At 54.0% G+C, this 24963-nt stretch overlaps 1 protein-coding gene across 3 annotated transcripts in view; it reads left to right on the top strand.

Moving 5' to 3' along the window:
- Nucleotides 1-24963, top strand: part of AGPAT3 (1-acylglycerol-3-phosphate O-acyltransferase 3) — a 123070-nt gene that overhangs the window by 77503 nt on the left and 20604 nt on the right. For 2 of the 3 annotated variants that reach the window (XM_032175211.2, XM_032175212.2), the window contains exon 3: nt 19199-19424. In XM_032175211.2, the coding sequence (XP_032031102.1) occupies nt 19247-19424 (178 nt within the window). In that variant the 5' untranslated portion in view covers nt 19199-19246. Of the gene's footprint in view, nt 1-19198; nt 19425-19494; nt 20351-24963 lie in introns of those variants that run through there. The other variant, XM_032175216.2, reaches the window with a different exon arrangement.

Below are 24963 nucleotides of genomic sequence, written 5' to 3'. Positions count from 1 at the left end.
GGGGGCCTCCCGCGCCCCAGGAGGTTTCCCAGGGCGATGCTCTGGTCCCTGGGTCCTTTGATCTCATCTCCCTAGTTTAGCCTTTGAACTCCTTCATTTCAGATTGAGAGGTTTCAGGCTGGAGAGACGTGGAGGGACGTGCCTGACTTCCTGGAGGATAAGAGGCGGCCCACCCCACAGCTCTTCCAGCGTGGGGGCCCCGAACATGGGACCCGGAGCACCGCCGTTTAGCAAACCTTGCTGCAGTTTGGAGCGAGTGTCGCGGGCGCCGGGCCTGTCCGGCAGGCTGGGTGGCTGTTCTCTGTTGAGCCCACAGCCGTGCCCCACATGCAGGACGTTTGCCTATTACTTGGAGGCCTTTCAGGGATCTTGCTGGCCCACGGCTGAGCACAGGGTAGACCTCACCAACTCACCCACAACCTGGCCCCTGGACACGCTGGTGTTGTGAGGAGGAAGATGTGGGCACTCTCAGGTCCCCAGTCGCAGGGGTCCGTGCTGGGATGGGGCTCGTTGACCTGCATCCCGGCTGGCCCTGTGACTCTGCCTGTTTACAGTGAAGCAGCTCCTGGCTGAAAGCTGCTTATTGGATTAGCCGGTGCCCCGACGGCAGAGTCCGCAGCTGTGCGCAGGAGGACGGACCCGTGTGTATGTCCTACTTCAGCGCGCTCCTGAGATCCCTTGAGTTGGTCTCTGTGACTAGAAGGACAGTGCTGGCCACGCAGGTGGCACCCTGGGGGTGCCCGGCACCCACTTCCTGCTGAGCAGATGCTTTGGGTGGCCACGGCCCCTGCCAAACCTAGGCAGCTCAGGCCAGGTCCTAATCCCTCCGCTTGAGCTCGGCTCCTCACCCTTCGGCCAGGCTGACACCTGCTCCCCACGGGTCCTTCTCGCTGGCTTCAGGCAGCACAGGACCGAGGGCTGAAGATGCTGAGCAGCTACCCGGCCTGCCTCTTCTCAGGGATCTGTGTGGCCCTGCTGGCGGTGGCTTTGGCCTATTACTTCTACTGGTGAGTGAGGCCGGGGCCCGGGGGCCTGGGCAGTCCTGGAGGCCTTTACTGTGTGCTGCCCTCCTCTTCCAGCTCTGGACCATTCTCTGCATGGCAACAAACCCTGCCTAGCCCTTTGCAGGGGAACTCCTTGGAGGTAGGGAAGCAGGGGATGGCAGGAGCTCATTCCGATCCCTCCTGGGGTCCTGGGGCAGCTCTCCCATCCTTCTGCAAAGGGGTTTTTGTTCAGAACATTCCTGAAGGAGCTGAGAGGTTTCATACCATCTGGGCGGTGTTCGTAGATACCTGGCATGTCCTGGGAAGGACGAGTGCCCGATGCATGGGCACAGACTCCCACTGCCCCCCAAGGCAGGTGCTGTAGGGTGGCTGATTTACATGGTGATCTGCACCCTGAGCAGAAAATGTGTAGTTACCATCAAAGTGGCGCTGCTCTGTCACACCCATTGCCTGATGGGCTGGTTTATGGTGATCGCAGGTGATTTCCCGGCTGCCCTTGACCAGAGTCCCTGCCGGCTCTTACTGCAGAAGCTGAGAATCAGCAGGCGTCAGAGATCACGCTGGCCTAGGATTTCAGAGACTCGGTCCCAGCCCCGCTGTGTCTCCGGGCTGGGATTAGACGGGGTGTTTGTGCTCCAGGCCTCCAGTGCTCATTGGTAAAATATGACACTGATGCCGCCTGCCGTTTCTGCAGAGGGTCAAAGGGCACAAGATGCATGCCAGCCTCTGTCCATGGGGTGTGTGATGATGGTACCAGGTGGTGCAGGGGGCAGCTGGGGGGACCCAAAAACCCCATGTCTGGGTGCCGACTTTATTTTCTAGAGCCAGAGAACGGGGTGATTTCCTAGGAAGAGACCACGGCTCCCCTGGAGGTTCCACTCTAGATTGTGTTTGCTTTTCTTGGTGCACGCTTGGCCAGGAGCTGCTTCTCTCTGATCTGGAAGCTTTCACTTCTATAGATCCGATTAATGCACTTCCATTGCTAACAGCGGGGAAGGTCACTGCAGGTGGCACAGGCAGGAGGCTGCCCAGTCTTCCCCACGACTCAGTTTATGTAAAAACGATTGATACTATTTACAAAGAGGTTTACCCAGAGCCAAAAGACAGAATCCTAAGGCTGAGGCAGAAGGATCACTTGAGCTCAGGAGGTCAAGGCCACAGTGAGCTGTGATTACGCCACTGCACTGCAGCCTGGGCAACAGAGCGAGACCCCATCTCTAAAAAACAAACAGAACCTAAGTGGAATTTAGGAGACAAATTAGCCCTGGATTTGGGGCCTCTGAGAGTTTGAGCAAGTGGGCGGTCATTGGTGAGGGTTCCAAAACCCCAGGAGCAACTGCTCACTCATCCTCAACCTGGGGCTACCGCGAGTGTGACGGGGGCCACATACACAGGGCAGGCTGGCCCCGGCGAGCGGGCGACTCTGGCGGCTTCCAAGGACCGTCCCTGGCACCTGGGCAGAGGCAGGGTATCAAGTCATTTCTTGGGATTCGTGGCTGAACTATGCAGTTTCACAAATGCCCCAAATGATAAAAGACCTGTTATGTGTTGGGAAAAGAGCGCCTCTGTTTGGGAAAAGTGCAGCCTTGCACCTGAGCAGCTGCTCGTAATTGGCTTATGCCAAGCCTCTCAGCTTCAGCCTGCTGACCAGGTGGCAGGGGACTGGCTGTGCCACCTCCTCACCCACAGCGTTTCCAAGGACGTGCATTTCTCGTTTGCCCTCAGGTCTTCGGTAAGTTACCTGTGGAATTCGAGGCCTCAAGTGGCGGCCTGCGCCGTGGCAGCGTACCCACAGGTGCCATTTAGTTGCGCTTGCAATACGACCTGGGAGCTTCCGGAGCCTGTGGGCTGTGAGGTCCCTGTTGATCCTGTTTGACCTGGAGGGCCACAGAGGCGGCTTGGTTTTTTTGTGGGGACAGAGGTGTTGCGCCTCACAGTGGGTGCTGGGCCTGTCATGGGGCGATTCTGCATTGGTGGCACCACGGGTCCAGGGAGGCCTCGCCAGCTCCCTCCCAGAGCAGGAAGGAGGGCTGGCCACCACGTGGCCTCCACTCACCAGGAGCTTGGGAGTCTGGCGTCCTTCACGAGGTGCTCCTGAAGCACCTCTGCCCACCCTGCGTTCGCCACACATGCCCAGGGACCAGGCGACGGACAGCAGGGAGCCCACGATGCCAGCTCTTCCTGGAGACCCCTGCCCCCGCGGTGGCCATTGGTGTTCAGTGTGTGACTCTCTGAGCCTGGGGTTCTGGACCAGGAACCCTCTGTGCTCGGTCCACATGAAAAGAGCGGCTTCTCGTTCGTCTTCAGAGACCTGCTGTTAATGGGCAGCGGGGGCTCCGAATGCTGAGAAAACCCCACAAGTGGCAGCTGGATGCCTGGCCCTGCAGCCACGCCTGCCAGTGGTCACCCTAGGGTGCAGCAGTCACCCTGGGCTGCTGTGGTCAGGTGGGGTCTTGTCTTTAGCCCCCTTCGACGGCTCACTTGGCGGGAGGAGGGTGGCAGGGCGGTGCCATTGCCTCATCTGGGCTCAGGGAGACCCGGCAGGACCTCTGTTCTGTCTCCCATCACCTGCGTTTTATACAGAGAAAAAGCTGTCCTGGCAGCCCTCAGAGCCCCTTGCCTGTTGGAGGTGGAGGAAGACAGGCCGCGGAGCCTTGTTCATCTGACATTTCCACAGCAGAGGGAGGGAGGCCCGCTCCCCAAGGCCGGGTGGCCAGAGTGCATGGTCATGCTGGGATATCATTCTCTTTTTTTCTTTTTTTTTTTTTTGGGGGGGGGGGGCGGGGGGATGGAGTCTGGCTCTGTCACCCAGGCTGGCGTGCAGTGGCGCAACCTCAGCTCACTGCAAGCTCCGACTCCCAGGTTCACGCCATTCTCCTGCTTCAGCCTCCCGAGTAGCTGGGACTACAGGCACCCGCCACCATGCCCGGCTAATTTTTTGTATTTTTAGTAGAGACGGTTTCACCGTGTTAGCCAGGATGGTCTCGATCTCCTGACCTCATGATCCACCTGCCTCGGCCTCCCAAAGTGCTAGGATTACAGGCGTGAGCCACCGCGCCCGCCCGGCCATCATTCTGTGCTTGTAAACCAGAAACCTCCTTCCTTCCTCCTGCCCTCCCATAGGATTTTATCGATCGCCTACTGTATACCAGGCACTGGCTAAGCCCTGCACGCACGGTGGTGAGCAGGCAGTCCCCACTGTCCTGAGGCTCGATTTCCCAGAACCCTCAAGAGAAAGCCAGTCCTCAGGGGTCAGCAAGTTCCACATTCAGCTTCGGCTTTCGGCCATTCCCACCGCCAAGCCACGCTGAGAGTCTGCTGGGGCACCTCGGTTCCCTGCGCCCGGCCTGCCAGGCCTCAGCCGCCATGGCCTGCGTCACAGAGGAAGGGGGGTGCAGCTTGGAGTCGGGGTGGGGCGGGCCTCGTGCTATTGGTGTAGGATGGGCGATGGCAGTAGTGGCAGCTTATTACCGCATCAGGAGAGGCCGGAGCGTTTTCAGCAAGGTCAGAAGCCTGCGCTGTGTTTAAAATCAGGGCGACAGGGAGACAGGGTGGGAACGTTCTGCTGCCTAAACCACTTTCCCGCCGTGTCTTTCACCTGGAGTGGAGGGGCAAGTGCCTGGGCCTGGTGGTAGCAGCTTCGGGAGGGTTCCATGAGGCTGCCTTGGGAAGCAGGGGTCCCGGCGGAGCTGGGTGTTCTCCTGGGCCTCCTCAGGACAGCAGCATCCACTTCAGGCGCCGCCTCTCTAAGGAGCCACACCTCCCTCTCGGGCCAAGTGTGAAAACGAGCCACAGCGCCACATGTGCCAGGGCCCCAGCATTTCACCCACGTGGCAGAATCTGTGCCCCAAATGTCACAGCCCCTCCCCTCTCAGAAATGCAGGCTGAGTGGAGGCCCCGGCCCACACCACTCTGGAGCGATGGCTATTTCAGGCTCCAGGAGGCCACCGAGTGGTTCCCAGGCTGGCCCTGCATCGCAGCTGGGCAGGGGCCACACGTCCCTCCCCCGTGGGCCCTGGTTGCCTGGAATCTGGAGCAGAGAGAGAGAGGGAAGGTAACAGCGTGGCCTGTACATCCCTGCCTGTGGGCGCTGGCGTCGCTGTCCCCGGGCGCTGCCTGTGGACTCCAGGGCACTCTCTTTCCTGGAGAGGAGGCCGGGGAGTCGGCGGGGGGCAGATCCGGGTGGCCAGCAAGGCCGCCCCTCCTCCTAAGTGGCACTGATTGACAGGGGAGAAAGACAGAGGCTTGTTCCCCAGAAAAGCATAGAAAACCAGGCTTGTTCCTCAGACAGGAAACGGATGTGCCAGGAGGCAGGCAGGGGGACAGCTGCGCTCGGCCTCTGTACGGTGGGATTATTAGGGACGAATTCCAGAACAAAACTTGGGTTTCATCGAAGCTTTTTGGGGATTTGGGGAAAGCAGAAGAAAAGAGGGAGCCCAGGAGGAGGTGACTGCACCGTGCCAGGAAATGAGGAAAAGCTCAGATGTGCAGTGTCAGCGCTTTTCCATGAATCGCCTCTTACCTCTAGAACAGCAAGTGCGGGAGGCGTCCAGGTGCCGGGGGGCCACGTGCCTCAGGGGCTTCCCTCCCCAGCCCGCCTGGAGCATCATCACTGACTCAGCTCCGGCAGGCAAGGGTCCCTCGGGGTCCACCACTGGGATCGACGCCAGCAAGTCGGACCCTTTCTCAGAAGCCCAGAGGGAGGGCAGAGCCGTAGCCACAGTTTGGAGGCATCTGCTGGGCTAGTGCACATTTTAACAGCACCTGTGACAAGGTGAGGCAGCATGGGTGGCCCTGCAGGTGGCGGTTTGCATATGTACACATCCAGCCAGCTCCGTTTTCCAGTCCGGGGACTATGGTGACAGAAAGTAAAAAGGCTGCGATTTGGCCTACGGGGTCATCCCGGGGTCGTATCTCGGCTACTAGGCTTGGGGGTTCTGTGTGCGATTCCAGGGGAGACACACAGCCCGTTGCACACCTGACAGCTGTCACCCTAAAGAAAATTCGGCTGAACTGTGCGCACTGGGGACTGGCAGCATTTTCATTCCCGTTACACATTTCATTTCACTTCGCGTTTTATTGGTCTGAGTAATGGTTTAGAAACTATCTTTTACTTCAAAATGTTTGTGCATCTGAGATTTTCTCAGTTTATATCCGGACGGGGCTCCGTAATGATAGACGACGGCCGAGGTGCAGGGAATCCTGGTTCTGTGGCTCAGGACAGGTCCGGCCTTTCTGAGCCCTGTCCCCGCAGAGAGCCCCCTTCCCAGGCACTCATGTCTTGGGTCGCCGCTGGCCCTGTGAGGTGACGCTCTGCAGCTCTTGTGCTGTCCAGGCCAAGGGTGGCTGTTCTGAAACCTACTCAGTTTATTCCATCTTGAATCAACGCATTTTTTCAAATCCGTGCCTCGGGGTGCCTGTTGAATGACAGATGTGGCATTTGAATCTGTAAATAATGAGTACACCTTTATGGTCCAGGCACTCTTTGTTTAGAACATTGTGGAATGCCTACATCATCTCAGGTTTGCACAGGAGCTCAGCATTGTCAGGACTCATCCCCAGGCAGTCCTGTGGGCACCTGGTGGGGGCTGGACAGAGGTCACGAGGAGAAGCCAGCAGGAGGGTGGGCCCTCCACCTTGTCCCCGCAGGACTCCCCTCTCTCCCCAGACACACTCAGCCTCCGCCAGGACTCACGGGTTCTAGCCGAGCTCCTCTTACCAACAATGCCCCGTGACTGCCCCAGGGACGGGAGGGCTCAATGCCATTCCCCTGCAGGCCCTGTCTCTCCCCAGCTTCCAGTTGGTTGTCCTGCAGCCTCAGGTCTCTGATGGGATGAAGCAAAGTCGAGAACTTACGGTTTGTCTGGCTTTATTCTTGTGAGAGTGGGAGTGACAAGCTCTCTACATCCCCAGCAGAAACCAGAATCCACCTCCTACGTAACTTTGTAAATTGCAAAATATAATGAAAAGTGCATGAGGCCAGGCACAGTGGCTCACGCCTATAATCCCAGCACTTTGGGAAGCCAAGGTGGGTGGGTCACCTGAGGTCAGGAGTTCGAGACCAGCCTGGCCAACGTGGCAAAATCCCTTCTCTACTAAAAATACAAAAATCAGCCAGGCGTGGTAGCCTGCACCTGTAATCCCAGCTACTTGGGAGGCTGAGGCAGGAGAGTCACTTGAATCCAGGAGGCAGAGTTTGCAGTGAGCTGAGATCATGCCACTGCACTCCAGCCTGGGGGACAGAGCAAGACTCCTTCTTAAAAAAAAAAAAAAAAAAAAAAGTGCATGAGACATTGGTGACCAGTTTAATGAATAAGTATGCAGCAAATGTCCAACTGTTTCTGTAGAGTAAAAGTTGTTATTATAACGCATAGTTCATTGTAAGAAAATCATGTCTAGGTCAACTTAGCTGTGACTGTTTTATGTGTGCGTGCACGTGCATGTGTGTGTGTGTGTACATGGGCGTGTGTGTGTTTTGGAGTGTGGTCCCCACAAATCTGCCACCCTTGGAGAATGCTCTTCTGCCCTGGCGCATGGCCGCGCCCTGGTGTGGGAAGCGCCCGCTGTGTCCTGCAGGCCTGCAGACTTGTCATAGGTCCATTGTGCAGTCATCAGGCCCTGGGAGCTTTCCACATCCCTCCACCTCCCACCCAGCATCACTCTCGGGCCAGTGAGACCGTCACAGCACCCCAGAGGAGACAAATTCTGGAGCTCAGAGAGCTGGGGTAGGTGACGGGAGGGTGGGGGGCTGGAGGTCCTTGGCCAGCAGCCTTCCCATCCCGGGCCACCAGCACCCTCATCCTCCCCTCATCCTGCCCAGCTCCACCTCCTCCCTGCCCTCTTCCTGCCAGGGTTTGCAGCTTACACTGGCAGTTATACAGTGGCAAACACAACTTGGGGAAATAACTCTAGGACCCTGGGCTTTAGTTCCCATTCCCGGTGAGACAGTACCTGGCGGGGAGCTTCTCGCCCTGTTCAGAAGTGGCCTGGGGGCCCTGGGGCTACTGATCCAGCCCAAAGCTGCAGTCAGGAGAACGTGCGGCCGTGTGGGTCTCATAAGAGAGGCCGACCAGGGCTGCCCGGGCGGAGCTTCTGTTTGGCCTCTACCTGCTGGAGTGACGCCCCCAGCATCTCCAGTGAGGCCTGGAAACGTCGCAGTCTCCTCTTCACTGAGTCCAAAGTCACTTCCATCTCAGGCCCGTCCAGGGTCTGTCGGGGCCGTGATTCTGAGATGAGATTGTTTGCTGAAGTGCTCCATGGACTCTCTTTCAGGAGTGACGTTGTTCTTTCAGGAACTTTAAACAGAGGTGGCATGTAATGAGTGTGGACTAAGAAGCCATGCTGCTGTTTCTTTTCTTTTCTTTTTTTTTTTTTGAGACAGAGTTTCAAAAAAAAAAACTGCCTCCCGGGTTCAAGCGATTCTCCTGCCTCAGCCTCCTGAGTGGCTGGGATTATAGGCGCCTGCCACCACACCCGGCTAATTTTTTGTATTTTTGGTAGAGATGGGGTTTCACCATGTTGGCCAGGATGGTCTCAAGCTCCTGACCTCAAGCGATCTGCCCACCTTGGCCTCCCAAAGTGCTGGGATTACAGGCATGAGCCACCGTGCCCAGCCTATGCTGGCTGTTTCTCACAAATGTATATTGAATATGAGCCATTGGCTTAGAAAGCATTGGTCAAGCATCTGTATTCTATGCCCAGCCCACGTGAGTAAGAGTCATAGCTGTCGATGAGGTAAGGTGTGTTTTTGGCCAAAGGTAACAGAGATAGTGATTTAAACATCATTACCTCTTGTCTTCCCCGCCTCTTGAAGAGGGCAGCTGCTGGTGTGACCTCAGCTGCTCCCCAGACCCTAAGGGGACCTGGGACCTTCCACCTTCTACCAACAGTGTTGGTCTTCTGTCCTCACGCCTATGGCTTCACGCTCCCACAGTGGCTCCTGCACCTTCAGACACCGCCTCCTCACCGAGGGAGGGAAGAACGACAAAGGGGATGACCAGAGGTATTTGTTTCTTGTCTTAGGAAAGCAAAAGCCTCCCTTAAAGCCCCCGCAGACTTCTCCCTGGCTGGACCCAGGGCACATGCCCATCCCATCCCTGGATCACTTGCTCAAAGAGGGGTTGGGATTACCTTTATGGCTTAGATCTGGGGCTGGGCTTCCCTCCCGTATCCAAGGGTGAGCGCTGCCATAATAGCAGGAGGTTCTGTTACCAGCAAAGGGGGTAGTGGCAGGTAGGTAACCCGCAGTGACTTGCATGTTGCAAAAGGCAGGGTTCTGTTATCCAGAATTGGAGTAGTGGTTTTAGGTATGTCATATAATTATACCTTTAAATCCATTGGTTGAAAAAATAGGCAATGCTAAAAGATTCTCGTGAACCTAGCAGTGGTTTTAAGTTAATTTTGTATTTTATTTATTTTATCAGTATCTAAATACAATAGAAACACAAATACAATAGAAATGGAATGGATCATGTGAGATGTGTGTTGTTGACTAACCTGTAGTCAGTGCTTCGTGCACATGGGATCCAAGTCCCCAAACAGTGGCTGCAGATCCACACCCTGCTCCAGGTGTTGAGGTGCCCCAGACAGCTGCTCCTAGTCAGTGAAGCATTGATTCTTTAGTCTCAATTGTTGGTCTGCATGTCTACTGATAAGCCAGTACTGTGCTATTTTAATTATTGAGGCTTTCTAGATGTTGTAATGTATTTTAGGGCTATTTTCTTGTTCTTTTTCATGATTTTCCTGGCTTTTCTTTCCTGTTTAGTTTTCCATATGAACTATAGAATCAGTATGTCTAGTTCTGGGGGTGGTGGGGAGCTTTTGCTATTTTAATTAGGATTCAGTTATATATTTAGGTTTATGTATCATTTATGTATTACTATCTAACAAACCACCTCAAAAACAACAACCATGTGGGGGGCCCTCAATTCTGTGGGTCAGCAATTTGGGTTAGGCTCAGCAAGGTGGTTCTTCTGCTGGTTTCCCCTGGGGTCATTGGAGTGGCTGCTGTCAGCTAGAGCTGCCTGGAGAACCTCAGGTGGAATGGTCCATTTCTGGTCCATTTCTGCTCCACGTGGGCCCACCTTCTGGCAGGCTAGCCCAAGCCACCACCTCTGATGGCCGCAAGGGTGTAAGGGAGTGGCAAGGCTCTGAAGACTGGCTTGGAAGTCCTGTGATGCCACCCCCACCACATTCTATTGATGGGGTGAGCCCTAAAGCCAGCCTGGGTTCAAAAGGGTGGGGAGTAGAGGAGTAGACTCTGTGTCTTGACAGGAGGAGCTGCACGTTGCTAAGGGTATGTGTGCAGGGAAGGGATGGTTGCAGCCTGGTCACACGGGGTTTTTCCATTTGTTCAGCTCTGCTTTTGTATCTTTCAAGATGTTCTGTGGTTTCCTCATAGAGGTTTTATTTCCTCCGGAGCTTGTGTTTAGGTATATTCTCTTCCTTACTGTGATCTGCACTCTCCTTCAAGATACCTCCTGCTTTTGTGTGTTCCTGTGGAGGGGTGATCTGCTGGGCCCCTCTCCTTGGCTCCTGAACACACACGGGGATCATATACCCATATCCTCCCAAGCTGTAAGCACTTGTGCTGGGCTGCGAACTTGCATCCTAGTTGCCGTAGAAGACAGCCCGGCCCCTAAACTTCCAGTTCCCCCCTCTCCCACCTGCCTGAAAGGCAACAGCCAGGCAGTCTTGGAAGCCTTGTTTTGAAGGTGGTGGAGCCTCCAGAGCCTGGGCCCAGATGACCACGTGAGACACAGCCGCCAATGACCTGGAGCCATTAAGGGGGCAAGAGATAAACTCTGTGATTGTCTTGGTCTCTTCTGACTGATTCGGAGGCCACTGCAGTCTGCATGTTGTACATTATTCCCGTCAGCATCACTATTAACTCTCGTTCCTGTTGTAGTGGATTTGGATTCTCCTGGGTATTGAGGCTACACAATTGTCTGCACAGACTGAAAGTTTCACCTCCTCCTGCCAGACTTTTAGGCTCCTGCTAATTCCAGATGCTGTTAAGGTTGGGCTGGCAACGATTTCATATTTTTCAGGCTTATGAAAAGATAAGGTGGTCTCTGTAAGTGAATTTACCCAAGAACTGAAGTTTGCCCTTTAAAACTCAAAATAGGATTGTGTTGGTTTCATCTAAAATTTTAGTTGAATGCTTAGTAGTATCTTCACCGCTTACCAGACTTCTCAGATAATGTGGTGACTATGGCGCTGCCCTCTCTCAACATTCAGTGTGGGCCACAGTCACTGCATTGTGCCCTCACGCGTGACGTTAGAGAGCCAGCAACCATGCCCCCGGTGCTCAGTGGCCTCCAAGGGGCCTCAAGTCCTGGGCTCGTTTCTGCCCCAGGTAGTGCTGTCAGCAGCATGCCTGCCTTCTGCAAGCCCCTCTTCCCCGTTCCCCAGCCTGCACTTCCAATGAGCTGTGGGCCAGGAAACCAGCCCGTGACACTTGTCCATGCTGCGTTTAAAGTAGGAGGAAGGAGGACCCAATGCAGGGCCCGAAAAGTCCACCATGAGTGAAGTCTCTTTCCTTACAGGACACCTAGGCTGGCTTCTCAGAAAGTGTGTGCAGTTTATTTCCGGGTTCTTGGCAGTGTTCTGACTAGTAAACGTTGCCACCTAAATGAAGACCCTTTGAGATGTCACTGCGTCTCTCCTGTTCCTGGTGGTGGACTTTCTCCTCCAGCGTCTGCTGACAGTAACAGTGGAGATTTCCCCAGCACACCGAGAGCCAGGGGCCCACCGCAGTCCCCTCCTGTGCAGCTGGCACACAAGGCCCTTCCGTGCCACCACCTCGCAGGAGGCCAGGTCTGCTCGGCCCACTACACCAGAGCACTTGGGTGCGGGGTGGGTGGGACAGAGAAGAGGAAGGGGGGAAGGAGGGAGCTGACAGCCGTTTCTCAGTTCCCCATTATGGACTTCGATTTGGATCACTGAAATCCATATGGATCTAAGAAGTTATCTTTATCCCACAACTCAGAACTCCCGTCTAGAGCATCAGAAATGATGTGCTTTTGGCATCCTGAAATGTCTTTCTCCTCCGCCAACTGCTGTCTGCTGACAGCTAGCCTTGCTCTCGGAAGGGCGGCTTGGGCAGGGCAAAGGGAGAATTCCAGGGTTTGGGAGCATCTGCTGATCCCAGAATAGTTGCCAGTGGTGACATCTTCTTCCTGGACCCCAGGACCCAAGGACAGCAGGTCCCATCCCAGCTCTGCCCAGCTCCGCCCAGCTCCTGCCCCTGCACAGAGCAGGACGCTGGCTGGGGTGGGCACTCTGTGGCATTTTGGGAAGATGGTGCTGTATTTCGGAGGCTGTGCCATCTCCTCTGGGGGATTTCAGCGCTGGTGACAGAGGCATGAAAGGCTCATGGATAGAAGAACTGGTGTTGACGCCTCATAGAAACGAAGTTGCCGTCCTATGTGTGCAGAGAAAACCAGGGACTCCTGTGTTCAGAAGGAAGAAATGGAGGGGCCTGTTGGGCCTGGCAGCGGCGCGGAGGTCATGGGCTTGGGACTGTAGTTTCCATTCCATAAAAAGGCGTCGTCAGAAAGGTTGGGGTTTTCGGCAAAGAAGGGGGGTCTCTGGGGAGACTGCGTGTGGGTGAGAGCCTCTGCCTGGCCGGTTTTGGAGGAAGAGGGTCACAGGGACCAGCGACGGGGAGGAGGGTGGCATGCTGCAGCAAAGGATGTGGGGCAGGCAGGGTGTGGGCTGGATGGCGGAACACGGGGATGGGCCCGTACCTCTCCACAACTACGGACCTGGGATGAGGCTGCCTGTGAGTGCAATTGTGCTGTGTGACGGCACCAGAGGCGGGGATGCAGCTGCAGGCTTTTGTTGTCCTGTGGTCCTGGAGGCTGCAATCTAAGGTCAAGGATTCCTTCTGAGGCTTCTCACCTGGGCTCTGACTGCACGCAGTCTCCCTTTTTCGTAAGGACACCGGTCAGATGGAATGAGGGCCCACCCTAATGATATCATTTAACTTAATTACCATTTTAAAGGCCCTGTCTCCAAATAAGGTCACATTTCGAGGACCCGGGCATTACCTTTGTGGAAGGAACTCAGTTCACCCTAACAAAAAGTGGCAGAGTTGGGTGTGGGCGTGTGGGGCTGGGCTCTGATTGGCAAGCAGTGCTCTGGCCCTGCCCAGGCAGAGGCAGCCTCGTGCCTCACCTTTGCTCCCCTGATCTAAGAAGGTGCAGACCCCGGTAGCTTGTGCAGGAGCCAGGACAAAACCCAAGAAGCAGCCATCACGCCCCAGGACCAAGACACGCTGGTGCCAGGCTTCCGGGCGACCTAAACCTGTTGTTTAATAAAGACGCACTGACACGAGGCTTCCGGGCAACCTAAACCTGTTGTTTAATGAAGGGGCTCAGAAGCAACTCAGTGTCCTTGGTGTCTTGGTGGCATCTGAGCAGCCATGAAAAGGTGCCATGGGGACTGGAGAGGCCCACTGTCACACCTCCCAGCCCCAGCCCCAGAAATCAGATGGAGCCCCTGAGGTCCCACCGCTGAGGTCCCACCCTGTGTGGCTCTTCTATCCCAGGTGTTCTCCAAGGTCCCCGGGGTGCTGCGGTCAGGGTGTCAGTGGTGCCACCATCACCAAGTGAGGGGAGGTTCCACATCGCCGGCCAAGTGGCTTTATGTGCCTCCAATGGGATGTGGCAGGAAGCACCCAGCGGCTCTGCCATGCATCCTTGACCAGAAATGTTGAACCCGAGTTAATTGTGAGGAAACGGACAAATCCAGGGTGTGGGGCATGCTGCAGAGAGCTGCCTCAGCCTCTTCAACACCGTCAGGCCAGAATAGGCGGGGAGTGTCTCGGGGAAAGGGGACAGAGAGGCATGCCATCCAAATGCATGTGTGTCCTCCAAGGGGCCCTGCATCCCCAAACCTAGGAAGGTCATCTGGGACAGTTGGTGAAATGGGAACAGGGATGGGATGTTTGGCAGTATTCCATCGGTATTCACTTCTTGGGTGTGCTCATGGTGTCCTAGTGAGCAGGCTGTCCTGATTCGTAGGAGATGTGGACGGACATGGGAGGGAGTGCCATGACGTAGCCCAGGAGAACTTTTTAGCTCAAAGCCTGTGCATAAGAAATATGCAAGTGAGTTTTAGATGTTCATACATATTTCATTGCAGAATATTAGTTTAGGGTGATCAATAAAAGACTTTCAAGCCTACTGTTAAGCAAAAGAGACTTTTAATATATTCCACAGTGACACAATCCCGTGGAAGAAGGGCAGTGGGAATGCAGATTCCAGGAGCGAATGGAACGAAGCCAGCTGTTCAGAAGACCTTTTTTTGTGGGGTTTGAAAACAGGTGCCAATGGTGGCTGTCAAATCATGACGGCGTTTAGTTTCTACTGGCTACATTGGAGAGAAAGAAAAACACTACACTTCACAAAGTCAAAATCCACAATATGCCAGACTTTACACCCCTTGCATATTTAAACTCGGGCTTAAAAATGTAGAAGTTTGCCGGGTGCAGTGGCTCATGCCTGTAATCCCAGCACTCTGGGAGGCTGAGGCCAGAGGATCACTTGAGCCCAGGAGATCAAGGCTGTGTGAGCCATGATGGCGTCGCTGCCCTCCAGCCTAGGTGATAGAGCGATATCCTGTCTCTATAAATAAATATAGGAAAAATAAAAAATAAAAATGTAGACGTCAACTTCACATTGTCTGGGGATGCATAATTTTCTAAAAATTGCTCTAATGGGCTCATGAGCAAATGCTCTTGGGGGCCACTGAGTCCAGGCCCCCCCAGTGCTTTCCTACTCTGCCAGCCCGAAGGACTGTGAAGCTGGAGGCAGGGACCGGTGTGGCTGAGCAGGGCACCTTCCTCACCATCACGCTTCGGCAGGGAGGGAGGCGGCCTCTGCCTGCTGCCATTGGAGGTTTGCGCAGTCAGGTTTATCAAGGAGGTCCAGGCGGGCTGGGTGCGGGGAGGTGGAACGGGGGACCTGCGAGGTCTATGAGTGAGACTACACTGCTGGCTGGACAGAAACATGGCGATGACCCAGGGAAATGGTGTTGGGCGCTCTTGTGGGGGCAGGCGGGCGGGAAACCCCCTGAGTTCCGCTGGCTGGAATCAAGGAGGCGAACAGCAGATGTTCCTCGGAATGGAGTCTGGTCCGTAGTAAGTGATGAAGACGTGTGTTTTGACTCCGTATCCAGGACCTCCAGGAGGTAGAGGTTGATGATCCAGGCAGGTGGCCTTCTGCGAGGAAGCACGTCAGAAGGCTGTGGGCCATGCAGACAGCTGGGGGACACTGTCCCGGTGTGACCTTGGGCCACACAGCAGGGTGGTGGACTTGCTGCTGGAATTGGGCTCCGGGGCTGAAGCCAGCCCCTCTGATCTGACATTGGTCAGCTCCATTCACCCTTTTTGGGGCTTAGTGCCGCAGAGACTTCTTGTGAGTGTAGCTGGACCCAAGACACCAGAGTTCTGGGGGCACTGAGTGCTGTGTGGCACCCGGGCCAGGAGAAACATGTACCAGAGTGCAGGCGTGGGCTCTCTGGGGAGTCTCTGCGTAGACTTTCTAGCCCAGAGGTTCAGGTGATGGACCAGGGACTGGCCACTTTATGACACCAAGGACGGTTGATAAAGTGGATTCTCAAGGGGAAGCTTCATCCACACAGAGGCTGGGACGTGAATGTGCATCACGGCTCTGTCTGTGGCCCCCAAAGGCTGGGCGCCGGCTGCCTGTCAGCAGGGAGCATATCACCGTGGCACGTCCACGCTGTGGGGGTCACTCAGCAGCCATGGATGCGCCCCTGGGTGCTGTCCCGGGGCTGTCTCAGAAGCACTGCGCTGGGCCGGCTGGGCCAGATGCCATGGGATTCTGTGTTTGTGAACTCTAGAAAAGGTAAATTAACCTATAGAGCTGGAAGGCTGATCTGCATTGTCAGGCTGGGTGGGGAAGGACTTGGATGACAATGTTCCCTGTTGCAGCGTGGTGGGGTCACAGGCGGCTCAGCTTGTTAACACCCATAATGCTATGCACGGACACTCAGCAAGCCCATCTTAATCGTGTGTTATTTATTCCCGGATGAAGTTCTTTTTTTTTTTTTTTTTGAGATGGAGTTTCACTCTTGTCACCCAGGCTGGAGTGCAGTGGTGTGATCTCAGTTCACTGCAACCTCCTCCTCCCAGGTTCAAGCTATTTTCCTGCCTCAGACTCCCAAGTAGCTGGGATTACAGGCACATGCCACCACACCCGGCAAATTTTTATGTGTTTAGTAGAGATGGGGTTTCACCATGTTGGCCACGCTGGTCTCCAACTCCTGACCTTGAGTGATCTGCCTGCCTCGGCCTCCCAAAGTGCTCGGATTACAGGTGTGAGCCACCGCGCCCAGCTGAGAATCTGATTTTTAAAAATAAACTTCATGACTGGGCACGGTGGCTCACACCTGTAATCTCAGAGCTTTGGGAGGTCGAGTTGGGTGGATTACCTGAGGTCAGGAGATCGAGACCAGCCTGGCCAACATGGCGAAACCCCGTCTCTACTAAACATACAAAAATTTGCTGGACGTGGTGGTGCATACCTGTGGTCCCAGCTACTCGGGAGGCTGAGGCATGAGAATTGCTTGAACCCAGGAAGCTGCAGCAAGCCGAGATGGTGCCACAGCACTCTAACCTGGGCAACAGTGAGGTAATCTGTCTCAAAAAAAAAAAAAAAAAATCAGATTCTTGTACTTTGCACCCTAGCGATGGAATCAGCAGGTCTGCTGTGGAGCCTGGGCGTCTGCTTCTCAGAGCATCACACCTGATGTGCTGGCCCTCAAGCAGGCTTCTCGGGACCCTGGTTCTTCTGGGCCAGTGTGGAGTGATGTGTGCCCCGGGTGAGGACCGCCTGGTCTCCTGGGGCTCTGCTGTGTGCCAGATGGGGGCCAGGCTGCAGGGCGGCCCCCACCCTGTACAACTCAAGGTCTGGTCGAATACATCGTCTCTAGCTCGAGAAAGGCGTTCTGAAACAGCAAGCCTGGTCTGCCCAACGTGTCTGAGGCTCTGCTCTAAGGGGCCCCTGCCCACCCTGGGGGGCTGCAGCGTGTCTGGGCGAGCACTGATTTCTGAGCCTCGCTGCCTGGACTGGCACTGGCTCTACTGCTGACTCCCTGTGTGGCCCCGTGTGATGCACTAAGCCTCTCCGTGCTTCTGTTTGCTCACCTGTCACCTGGGGCAGTGATGGCATCCCGCTGGGGTTGTCCAAGAGTCTGGGAACACGTGAGAGGTGTTCAACGCAGACCGTGGAACAAGTAAAGCCCATAAAAAGTGTTTTTGTTGCCCCCTTGTCTTTTCTGCCCTTTCTGTCTAGGGTATTAATTTCCTGTTGCTGCTTTAATGAATCAGCCCAAAGTGTGGTGGCATAAAACAGTAAAACTCCTTAACCCCACAGTTTGTGGAGTCAGCAATTCGGGAGCGACTTAGCTGGGTGCTGTGGGGTTGCAGGTGAGCTGAGGCCAGGACTGGGCTCATCTGAAGATTTGACCAGGGCCAGAGGGCCTGCCTCCCAGGTGGCCCCCTCGGGGGTATGAGGTCAGCCCGTTCCGCGCAGGCAGGACCTGCCGCTCACACATCCTTGTGATGTGGCCATCCTGGGAACAGAGCCAGGCAGAAGCCGTCCTTTCTGTGACCCAGCCTTGGCAATCATGTAGCCCATTTCTGCAAGGCTGTTCATCAGATGCGATGACCAAGTCCAGGCCACAGTCAGAAAGCGAAGAGGACCCTCCACCGTTTGAGGGGAGGAGCGAAAGCGTTTCAGGCCCATTTCTAAACCATGACCAGAGCTCTCGTCCCCACGGTTTCCGGGGAGCCAAGGGCCCAGCGTCTGGGAGAGGTGACTTTTAACGCCCCATAGGTTGAGAACGTCCAAGGGTGGTGGGAGTGACACTGGCATCTGTGGCCCCTGAGTGCCGTTCAAGGCAGCACCTGCAAATCCCTGAGAGGCAGAGGGCGGGGCCTGCACGGAGGGCACTCTGTGGAGTCGGGACAGGGGGTTTCATGGGCAGGTAGGGTGGGCGTCCATGGAGAGCCTTGCTCTGGGTGCAAGAATGGCCACAGTGGGGGCAGCTGGTGGCGTGGAACAGGGGCCTCCCTGGGAATGTGGAGGGCCAGCTGGTGCCACTCCAGAGCCCGCCCCCGTGCCCACCATGGGAGTGCACTCAGTGCCTTTCCAGAGGACCAAGTCAGGGGTTGGCAGCACTGCCAGCCTGACTGCCAGGGTTTCCCCCTCCACACGGGGATCGCGGGTTTCCCCTCCACATGGGGGGTCGCGGGTTTCCCCCTCCACACGGGGGTTGCGGGTTTCCCCCTCCACATGGGGGGTCGCGGGTTTCCCCCTCCACACGGGGGTTGCGGGTTTCCCCCTCCACATGGGGGGTCGCGGGTTTCCCCCTCCACACGGGGGGTCGCGGGTTTCCCCCTCCACACGGGGCTCGCAGGGCCGCTCAGTAGTAGTGCTGCCAAGAGTGGGGGGGGGGGCACCGACTTCCCCACTGAAACTGTGGGATGTGCGTAGAAGGAAAGGGGGAGCCGGTGGAGCCCCTGGGGAGTCGCTCCCTTTGTGCAGGAAACCAGAACAGAAATCTTTCAAGCTTAAAATTCGCACACGAGCGTGGGAGTGAAAAGCATCGATTCCCACGCCGAGGGGTTTGTGGCCTCCTGGCTCTGTTTGCAGAGATTGTGCAGTTTGGATCTTTTAAACGAGATACTAAATTAAATAGAAATTATGATGCCTTCCCTGCGAGTTAATCACTGCCAGTGTTTGGGTGTATTTCTTCTAGTCTTTGTTTTTTCTTTCTGATTTGCATGGGAGAGTGTGTACATGTGTGAGTGTAGCATGTTTGTGTGTATGGTGTGTGTTGTGTGTGTGAGACTGGTGCATATGAGTGTGCATGGGGTGGGGGGATGTGTTGCAGTATGTGGTGTGTGGTACAATGTGTGTGTGTGTGTGTGTGTGTGTGTGTGAGTGTATGGTGTAGAGGGTATGGGGCTGTGTGGGGCAGTGGTGTGGGATGTGGTGTATGTGTTTTGCACCGTGGTGCATGTGGTTTGTGCTACAGTGTGTGTGGTGTGGTGTGTGCAGTGTGTGTGTGGTTTGTGGTATGGTGCTTGCAGTGTGGTATGCACCGTGTGTGAGCGTGTCGTGGCCACCCTGACGCTGTCCCTGTCCCTGTCTTTGCAGGACGGCTGTCCTCAGCGAGGGGCCGTGCACCCGCTCCTAAGCAGCGCCATGGGCCTGCTGGCCTTCCTGAAGACCCAGTTCGTGCTGCACCTGCTGGTCGGCTTTGTCTTCGTGGTGAGTGGTCTGGTCATCAACTTCGTCCAGCTGTGCACGCTGGCGCTCTGGCCGGTCAGCAAGCAGCTCTACCGCCGCCTCAACTGCCGCCTCGCCTACTCACTCTGGAGCCGTGAGTGTCTGCCGGGCCAGTCCCTGCTGCCTGGGGCTCCCGTGGGGGTGGCGCGGGACCGTGGACGGGGCAGCCGTGGGCTCTCAGGCAGGAAGTGAGGGCTGTGCAGGAGGCACCGAGGCCATCTGGCTGGCAGGCTGTAGGAAGGCACCCGGCTACCTCTTTGCCTTAGCTTGAGCTGTGTGACGTGCCAGTCTGACCATTCTGACCCACAGCAATGGCAGCTTCCCACGGTTTACCAGAGCATATGGGACTGTTTAAACAAACAAAAGTAAGGAGAATGTTGAGTTCTGTTTACCCGTTACCAAGCTCCAACAGCTCCCTACATGGCCCCTCGTGTGTCCTGCCCACACTGTGCTGACACCAGAGCATGCTGAAGTGTATTTCAGCATGCATCCCTGAAAGAAAAGGTGTCCTGCCTCCCTGCATATCAAACACATGTGTAGCTGTGTGTCTGTCCATATGTGCCTCTGTGTGTATGTGTATTATACATAGAGAAACCGATCTTTACCTGTCATGTGGACAGAGACTCAGAGGCTTGGTAACAACACCCACTGTGGACAGGTAGCTGCTCACACTGGGCGTCGTGGGGACATGAACAGGCACATCTCTGGAGGGTGGTTTGGCAGTGGCTGTCAACAGTTTAAGTGGTTGCAATTTTCAACTCAGCAATTCTACAGAATAACATGCAACCTACAGAGACGTGTGCAAAAGTGTGCAACTGGACAGGTGTTCTCATTTTATCACAGGTATTCTCATTATTGTATGGGTTTTATAGTAGCACAAAACTAGAAGCAACCCAAGCACCTGTCACTGGAGACTAATTATGCTGCACCCATACAGGGACCCTCTGCGGCCATCATGGAGAGCCTTCATCTTGCCCGTACAGTATTAAGCGAAAAAGGAAGTATACAGCAAAGTCCATAGTATGCTATGATTCATTTTGTGTCTTAAGAAAGGATGCTGTGTGTGTGGTGTGTACATGTGTTGAAAAATCCCAGAAGGAGCCGGGCATGGTGGCTCACGCCTGTAATCCCAGCACTTTGAGAGGCCGAGGCGGGTGGATCACCTGAGGTCAGGAGTTCAAGGCCAGCCTAACCAACATGGTGAAACTCTGTCTCTACTAAAAACACAAAAAATTAGCTGAGCATGGTGGTGCACAGCTGTAATCCCAGCTACTCGGGAGGCCGAGGCAGGAGAACTCTTTGAACCTGGGAGGTGGAGGTTGCAGTGAGCCGAGATCACTCCACTGCACCACTCCAGCCTGGGCAACTGAGCAAGACTCTGTCTAAAAAAAAGAGAAAAAAGAGAAAAAAGAAAAAAATCTCAGAAGGACGCCCGAGAAAACTGCATGATGCTGATATCCAGGGAGTGGAGAAAGGAGGGGATTCTTATGTTTTATTTCACACACTCATGCTGTTTCCATGTTTTTGCATGAGCGCATATACACTTTGTCTCATGTGGGAAACGGTGGGTCCCAGATACACTTTGTCTCATGTGGGAAACGGCGAGTGCAGACACTTTGTCTCATGTGGGAAACGGTCCCAGATACACTTTGTCTCATGTGGGAAACGGCGAGTGCAGACACTTTGTCTCATGTGGGAAACGGTCCCAGATACACTTTGTCTCATGTGGGAAACGGCGAGTGCAGACACTTTGTCTCGTGGGAAATTGTGGGCCTGTAACCTTGTCTCCACGATCTCCTTCCAATTCAGGAGCAGGTAGCACTGCTGAAAAGGCTGTTTATGTCAGCTAACTTTCCATGCCTGTGACACCCCACTGTCTGCAGAGAGACTAGTAACCCAGCCCTTAGACTAGCTTGTCTTAAATGTGTTATAGTTTCACACCCTGGTTTGTTTTTTCCCTTGTTTTTTTTTTTGAGACTGAGTCTCGCTCTGTCGCCCAGGCTGGAGTGCAGTGGTGCAATCTCGGCTCACTGCAAGCTCCGCCTCCCGGGTTCACGCCCTTCTCCTGCCTCAGCCTCCTGAGTAGCTGGGACTACAGGCGCCCGCCACCACACCCGGCTAATTTTTTGCATTTTTAGTAGAGACGGGGTTTCACCGTGTTAGCCAGGATGGTCTCGATCTCCTGACCTCGTGATCCACCCACCTCGGCCTCCCAAAGTGCTGGGATTACAGGCGTGAGCCACCACGCCTGGCCAGTTTGTTTCTCTTTTTAAATAAAAGGCTGCTGCTTGTTTGTGTGGGAAGGGAGAATTGGAAATCCTATAATATAAAATATACAAATGAGTTATTCATGAGTATAACTGGATAAGATGAATACACACAAAACGGGCAAATATTAACTGATGAAAACTAAATTACAGACTCCTACTTTCTAGCAGTATTCTGAAGCTAAAATACTACAAAACAGCTAAATCCTGCCTGAAACTGGCTTTTTAATGCATTTCTAGGCTCACAGTAAGGAAACAAAAACCCCTCAGCTCCACCCTTCCACCAAATCCCTTCAGCAAAAACCGGGTGTGTGCAGAAATGGAATGTCAGCACTGCCTTTCAGGAGCCTAACCCTTGGGCAGCTGTAGCAGAGGGAGCTGAAGCTAAACCAGGACTCTTGAGCGAGGGCACGAGACAAGCTAGGGTAATAGTGACCCTTGGGTTTCAGCAGAGGCAAACGAAAGTACACTCTGGAGAAAGTCTCTCATTTAGGCCTGAAGAATCCCACAGATTAAGAAAAATTAAATATGAATTCATAATCAAGAATGGCAATGTAAACAGCAGATGTAGACCAAAGACCACCCACTGTGCCCCGACTTGAAAAAGAACCAAGTAGAACTGCTATCAATGAAAACTGTAGGTATTTTAAAGCAAAAACTTACAGACCAAGTAGAACTGCTATCAATGAAAACTGTAGATATTTTAAAGCAAAACCGTATGGATGGATTTTGTATCAGATTAGACACAGTTAATGAGAGAATGGGTACACCAGACATCAATGTGAAGAAATCATCCAGTGACAGCAAAGGAGGTGAAAAATGTGAAACAGGAGTGAAAAGACGTAAGGACAGAATGAGAAGCTTCATAAAATAGGGCTCTGGCCCCTGCCCCCAAAGGAGAGAACAGGAGAAGCCTCCTGGGAAGAGAGGATGCCTGAGGACCTCCTGAACCGACGAAGGCACGATTCTTCAGATGCAGGGAGCACATGTACACCAAGCAGGGCAAATGCACATAAATCCACACCTAGGCAGGCCCTGGGGCACCACAGACCATCAGAGACAAGGAGGGGCCGGGCGCGGTGGCTCACGCCTCCAATCCCAGCACTCCGAGAAGCTGAGGCGGGAGGATCACCTGAGGTCAGGAGTTTGAGACCAGCCTGGCCAACATAGTGAAACCCCATCTCTACTAAAAATACAAAAATTAGCTGGGCCTGTTGGCACGTGTCTCATCCCAGCTACTGGGGTGGCTGAGGCAGGAGAATTGCTTGAACCTGGGCGGTGGAGGTTGCAGCGAGCCAAGATTGCACCACTGCACTCCAGCCTGGGCGACAGAGTGAGACTCTGTCTCAAGACAAAACAAAAAAAAGATGAGGTCTTCGATTCCCTGGAGAAGAAAGCTGGAGAACCATGCTGGACGGTCAGCAGTGAGGCTGACAGCAGATTTCTTACGGCAGGCAGCAGAGGCAGGAGAAGGTGGAAGATCCTCAGTGTGCTGCAAAATCGCCGACCCTAGCACCCTGTGCCGTTCACGAGTACAAATGAAATAAAAAGTGTTTGGTAAACAAAAAAATGAGAGCTTTTACTGCCCATAGATCTTCACTTAAATATTTTTTAAGGATGTGTTTCAGTAAGAACGAAAATTATACAAGTAGGGTCTAATTTTCAAGAAAGAATGGTAGCCAAAGAAATTAGGAGATGGATGCATCTAAGCCGTATGTAAAATAAAAACAGGGCTCAGCCGGGCGCAGTGGCTCACGCCTCTAATCCCAGCACTTTGGGAGGCCCAGGTGGACAGATCACCTGAGGTCAGGAGTTCAAGACCAGCCAGGTCAACATGGTGAAACCCCATCTCTACTAAAAATACAAAAATTAGCCTGGCATGGTGGTGGGCACCTGTGATCCTAGCTACTCAGGAGGCAGAGGCAGGAGAATCACTTGACCCTGGGAGGTGGAGGTTGCAGTGAGCTGAGACTGCACCACGCTCAGCTAATTTTTTGTTTTGTATTTTTATAGAGATGGGGTTTCACCATGTTGCCCAGGCTGGTCTCAAACTCCTGACCTCAGGTGATCTGCCCACCTCGGCCTCCCAAAGTGCTGGGATTACAAGCGTGAGCGCCCAGCCCAGGTTCAGATTTTAATGGTAACTTTGTTAAGTATAGGGTAGGAAAAAAGAGAGATCAAACGTAACTTCCAAAGTATTAGAAAAAGATGAAGAAAGAAAAAAAAGGCAAATCTCTTTTTTAATGCAAGAAAGTAGGAAAAAAAGCATTAAAATAAGGAATATTGAGGTATACATTAAGAAGATCAGTATAAAATTCCCAGATACTTGGGATGACCACAAATACACAAGAAAAGCACCTCAGTAAGAACGGAGATAATCGGCCTCTCCGTCTGCCGGTCTTGCGTGGGGATGTGAATTCTGTCTGTGACTGGTTGGATTTGGAATGTTCTCCACTTAGATTTATTTCCATGAATACGTTTGTGGGAGCCCTTCTGCAGGCAGAGCTATGTGGAAGCCTTTTCCAGTTCAGGGGCGCATGGTGAGGAGCAGGCCTCACGGTGGGTTGGTTGGTTGGTTGGTTTTTGAGACAGGGTCTTGCTCTGTCGCCCAGGCTGGAGTGCAGTGGTGTGATCTTGGCTCACTGCAACCTCTGCCTCCTGGGCTCAAGCAGTCCTCCCACCTCAGCCTCCTTGAGTAGCTGAGACCACAGGTGTGCACCATCATGGCCAGCTAATTTTTGTATTTTTTGTAGAGACAGGGTTCTGCCATGTTGCCCAGACTGGTCTCCAACTCCTAGGCTCATGTGATCCTCCTGCCTCAGCCTGCTGGGCTGCTGGGATTACAGGCTGAGCCACCGCACCAGCCACAGTGTTTTTTAATGACCCTGAACCACTGTTTTATTTTCAATTCTTCATTCCTGTTCTCATTCTTTAATGCCAGGTGCCTTCTTGCTGCCCATTTTGAACTCACTGCCAGTGTGTCTCTGCTGTCATCTGACCTGTAGAGCTATAGGTGCTGTGGTGAAGGGTGCAGGTTTGGAGCCGTTTAAACAGCCTGGCCCAGGCTCCTCACTCCCTGCTGACCTTGGTCAGGGCTGCAGTCTCTAAACCTCAGCTTTCTCATCTGCAGAGTACAGACAAAGCCACCTGCCTTTGAGCTGTATTGTAAAGCCTAAATCAATGTGCACAGCAGGTACACAGCAATGCTCGATAAATTGTTACTATTATTGGGTGAATTTTAAGTTTTGTTTTTTTGTTTTTTGTTTTTTTTGAGACAGAATCTTTCTGTTGCCCTGGCTGGAGCGCAGCAGTGCAGTCTTGGCTCACTGCAGCCTCCATCTTCTGAGGTTCAAGTGATTCTCATGC

Source organism: Hylobates moloch, unplaced genomic scaffold (genome assembly GCF_009828535.3).
Source record: "Hylobates moloch isolate HMO894 unplaced genomic scaffold, HMol_V3 SCAFFOLD_14, whole genome shotgun sequence".
Classification (NCBI taxonomy): domain Eukaryota; kingdom Metazoa; phylum Chordata; class Mammalia; order Primates; family Hylobatidae; genus Hylobates; species Hylobates moloch.
The sequence above is the reverse complement of the archived record's forward strand: the minus strand, read 5'-3'. Positions and strand labels throughout refer to the sequence as shown.